This window comes from Bison bison, unplaced genomic scaffold, assembly GCF_000754665.1.
Source record: "Bison bison bison isolate TAMUID 2011002044 unplaced genomic scaffold, Bison_UMD1.0 scf7180017864491, whole genome shotgun sequence".
Taxonomy (NCBI): Eukaryota; Metazoa; Chordata; class Mammalia; order Artiodactyla; family Bovidae; genus Bison; species Bison bison.
In genome coordinates, this window is record NW_011495050.1 from 22,412,862 (window position 1) to 22,417,159 (window position 4,298).

At 35.9% G+C, this 4,298-nt stretch overlaps 1 protein-coding gene across 7 annotated transcripts in view; it reads right to left on the bottom strand.

Annotated features, from left to right (window-relative positions):
• VPS13B (vacuolar protein sorting 13 homolog B (yeast)) overlaps nucleotides 1–4,298 on the bottom strand; it is an 805,833-nt gene that overhangs the window by 289,247 nt on the left and 512,288 nt on the right. For all 7 annotated transcript variants that reach the window (XM_010863525.1, XM_010863528.1, XM_010863522.1 and 4 more), the window contains exon 33: nucleotides 3,181–3,324. In XM_010863525.1, the coding sequence (XP_010861827.1) occupies nucleotides 3,181–3,324 (144 nt within the window). The remainder of the gene's footprint in view (nucleotides 1–3,180; nucleotides 3,325–4,298) is intronic.

The following is a 4,298-nucleotide window of genomic DNA, read 5'->3' on the forward strand; positions in this document are numbered from 1 at the left end:
AAAGACGCTTACTCCTTGGAAGGAAAGTTATGACCAACCTAGACAGCATATTAAAAAACAGAGACATTACTTTGCCAACAAAGGTCCGTCTAGTCAAGGCTATGGTTTTTCCTGTGGTCATGTATGGATGTGAGATTTGGACTGTGAAGAAAGCTGAGCACCGAAGAATTGATGTTTTTGAACTGTGGTGTTGGAGAAGACTCTTGAGAGTCCCTTGGACTGCAAGGAGATCCAACCAGTCCATTCTAAAGGAGATTGGCCCTGGGTGTTCTTTGGAAGGAATGATGCTAAAGCTGAAACTCTAGTACTTTGGCCACCTCATGCGAAGAGCTGACTGATTGGAAAAGACCCTGATGCTGGGAGGGATTGGGGGCAGGAGGAGAAGGGGAAGACAGAGGATGAGATGGCTAGATGGCATCACCAACTCGATGGATGTGAGTTTGAGTGAACCCCGGGAGCTGGTGATGGACAAGGAGGCCTGGCGTGCTGCAATTCATGGGGTCACAAGAGATGGACATGACTGAGCGACTGAACCGAACTGAAAGTTTTATTATATGTTAGTTGTATAAGTAAACATAATATTAAATCTTGGTTCTAGCAATAATCCTTAGATTGGTTCACTGTTTTCCTTTCGATTTTCAAAGACCTATCCATCTTTCTTCCTCTTTGTTTATACTGTAGATATGTTTCCTCTAGGAACAAAGTCACCTTTTCATGCTCCTGAATAGTTTTTAAAACTAATGTTTCAAGTGAAACCTTGTAAAACATTTTTTGAAAATATTAACACCATTAAAAGTAAGCAGGGAAAAGAAAATAATAATGAGAGCAGAAATCAATGAAATTGAAAACAGGAAATCCAAAAATGAAAATAAATAAAACCAAGAGTTGATTCTTTAAAAAGATCAGTAAAGTTGACAACCCTCTAAGCCAGGCTAACCAAAAAACCAAAAACTAAAAAACAAACAAAAAACCCAAAGACAGGAATCAAATTACTAACATCAGATATGCAAGAGGGGACATAACTACAGCTCCTACATAAACTGAAAGAATAATAAAGAAATACTATGTCCAGCCCATACCATTTGAAGGAAACAAACCAACTCCTTGAAAGACAGACTCTAACAAAACTCATATAAGAAGCAACAGAGGATCTGAATAGGCCTACAAGTATTAAAAGAAGTTGAATCCATAATTAATCAACTTCAAAAATAGAAAGCTTCAGGTCTAGATGGGTCACTGGTGAATTCTATCAGATATTTAAAGAAGAAATTATACCAATTCTTTACAATATCTTTATGTATCAGATATGAGTTGTGTTACTCATTTATGAATAGAAAAATATTCTAGTTCATGGAAGATATTTTTTTTAATAATGAAATTTCACAGACATACCTTACTGAGGCGGTGGAAAGGAACGAACTGTCTTCCCTCATTGGAGTTTGTACTTCTTTTTTTTCCAATTGTGGTAGAACACACATAAAATAAATTTTACCATACTAATCATTTTGCAGTGCACTGCTTATACTGTATTTCAGTATACTGTCTGTACTTTTGTAACATCATCTCCAAGAAGGCATAAAGGGCCACAGACATATTTTTAAAACAGCAAAACCAATCCTAGCTTGTTTATGGAACTGTGAGAAAAGACTTGACATTCAGGAAAGAGTTGTTAGTAATCTAACTCTGAGTGGGCCTTATTTACTAAAATCAGATCCTACCAATAGATTTTAGAAATAAGTAGGTAAATAGTTAGCAACCAATTGCTAAGTTCTATAAATTCCTAAAACACATCAGAAATCCATGAGTTAGATTTCACATGACAGATTCTGTCACATGAAAGGTTCATAAAATTGGCACAAATAATATAACAGTTTGTTTCCAACCTAAGTTGCTTCAAGGATTTCATTGAAAATGCCATGGGGAAAATTTTTTGCTCTGCTTAGTTTCATATCATATATTTATATTCTTATGTATTGTCTAAAATATATTGGGGGAAAAAGTCAATATTTTGAAGAGTATATAGCTTTATAGTCCTTTTAAAAGATACTGAGCAAACAAATCATGGGTGGTAAAAGATGATGCAGTTAAGAGAATCTTTATGAAAGATAACAGCTTTTATCATTTTTAAATAATTTCTTAAAAAGGTGATTGAGACTAATGTAACAGATATAGTACAGCAACTGTGGTAGAATGAAAAAAGCACTGACTTGAAAGATTTAAATACTCTGATTCACCATTTTTTAGTGATGTGTGTATGCTGTCAGGCAGGTCCCTTACTGTCTCTGAGCCCCAATGTCTTAATCTGTAAGGTGGTGATAATGCTCACATCTGGTTCACAGAGTGGTTGTTAATAACATGCTTGAAGATACACAAGTTAACTTACATGAAAATACCTGGCACACTTGCTTAGTATCAAGAGGCTCTCAGGGAACACCTCCTCCTTCCCTTCCTTCTTAATAAACAACACTTAAGAGACTTCTGCGTCTAACTCATGACAAAAATATAAGCAATGCCATTTTCATAGATAAACAGGTTCTTCATTACAGATTTTATAAAATAATTACTGTAAGTACAGATGTGATTATAGCAGTAGGGAAACAAAAAGCAAAGAAACAGTATCTTGAGAAGCATCTAACAAGCAGCTTTCTTTGTTTCATGTTGACATGCTTTGTGGTTACAATGCAGGCTTCCAATGAACACTGGATCAAAATTAAACTTCTAGGCAGGCATTCAAGTTTTTTGATTATGTCCATTCTTCACTCAGCATGGGAAACAAATGCTTTAGAAGCTATTTTTTGAAGCTATTCCCACTGTACTCTTACAAAGTTCATTTCCAAAAGGGGCCCCATCCCTGTAATGGATCTGAGTAAGGGAAAGCTACACCAGGTTTTGTGCACTGTTCTTTAAAAACTGCAGCAGGGCAATAAAATCATGCTTTTAACAGTGACTTTTCTGGGCCTGGGCCACAGCAATTCTGCAAAGGTGCATATGAATTATGGGAAAAGAGAACAAGCAAATTTCAAAAATAAACAACACCAATCCAAAATGATTTATATACATATTTTGAATAAACTTAAATATAGAATAATTAGCAGAAAGCATTTAATTATTGTTTTTTCTATTATCAATGTAAAGTTGGCACAAATGCAGTAAGCCTAATCAAAATCAGGTAAGAGTTACCTCTGTGGCTTTGTTTGATGGTTCCAGGCCAGTCATATTTGCTACTATTAACTGATGTAAGAGTTGAACTTGAGCCACACTTAGGAAGAAGTCCAGGTTTGTGGTTATATTCACTTCCAAGGAATGGCCACACACTAAAATCTCCTGAAGGAAAAAAAGGTTTAATATAGATAAAGAAGCATGATGGCATTATATGATAATTTATCATTCCTACTTATTTGAGCTTTATGAATGTTGATGAATTCTCCTGGGACTCAAGTTCATATGTTAATGAGAATAGCAGATATGGTGAGCACAGTTACTTGACACAGTTTAGTGGATTAAATTAATAAACATTTATGAGGGCCTGTTGTGCAGCAGGCCATGTGCTAGTTACAGGGAAACCCACTATAATAAGAATTTTTCACCATTTCATATGCATTTGGCTTTTCACATCTCAAACTAATATCATTATTTCAATATGTAGGCAGTGATGTATGTAATTCTTTAGCATAATCTTGTTCATCCTCTCAAACGGACATATACTTAGCATTTCATAAGCACCATGCAGCATACTAGAGTGCTAGGAACATCAGAGAGAGTGAGACTAGTGTTGAAGGGCAATCTGCCTTTGAGAAGATTACAATCTAGGTGGGCAGACAGGCAAATTATAGGCACCAATTACAGTCACAGGTGGTATGGTCTGAGTATTCTCCAAAGGATCCATTCCAAATGATTCGTAACAAAATGGAGCGCTGAAGCCAAAACCAGCTAGACTAATTAATTTCACTTCTTTAACCTGCTAAAATCTTGGCAGTATTAGGCAGATGTCCACTTAACTTAACTGATGCTGTTCTGCATAACAGTCACTTGAACATCTACTGTTGGAAAACCATTCAGCGAAGGAAAACAGAAATGAAAACCAATTCACAAGTTTCACTTAATAAGCAGAAGCCCTGCCTCTTGTCATGAAGTGCATGCGGACAATGTTCAAATGCTTGGAAATGTCCAACAAACCTTCTCTTTATTAGTGTCATCCAAGAGAACGGATTTAAGGAGACTTATGATGGGTCCAAATACAAACTACACAGCTTAGAGCAGCTTTTAATAAAGCCATAAAGAACAGCATGTCGGAAATG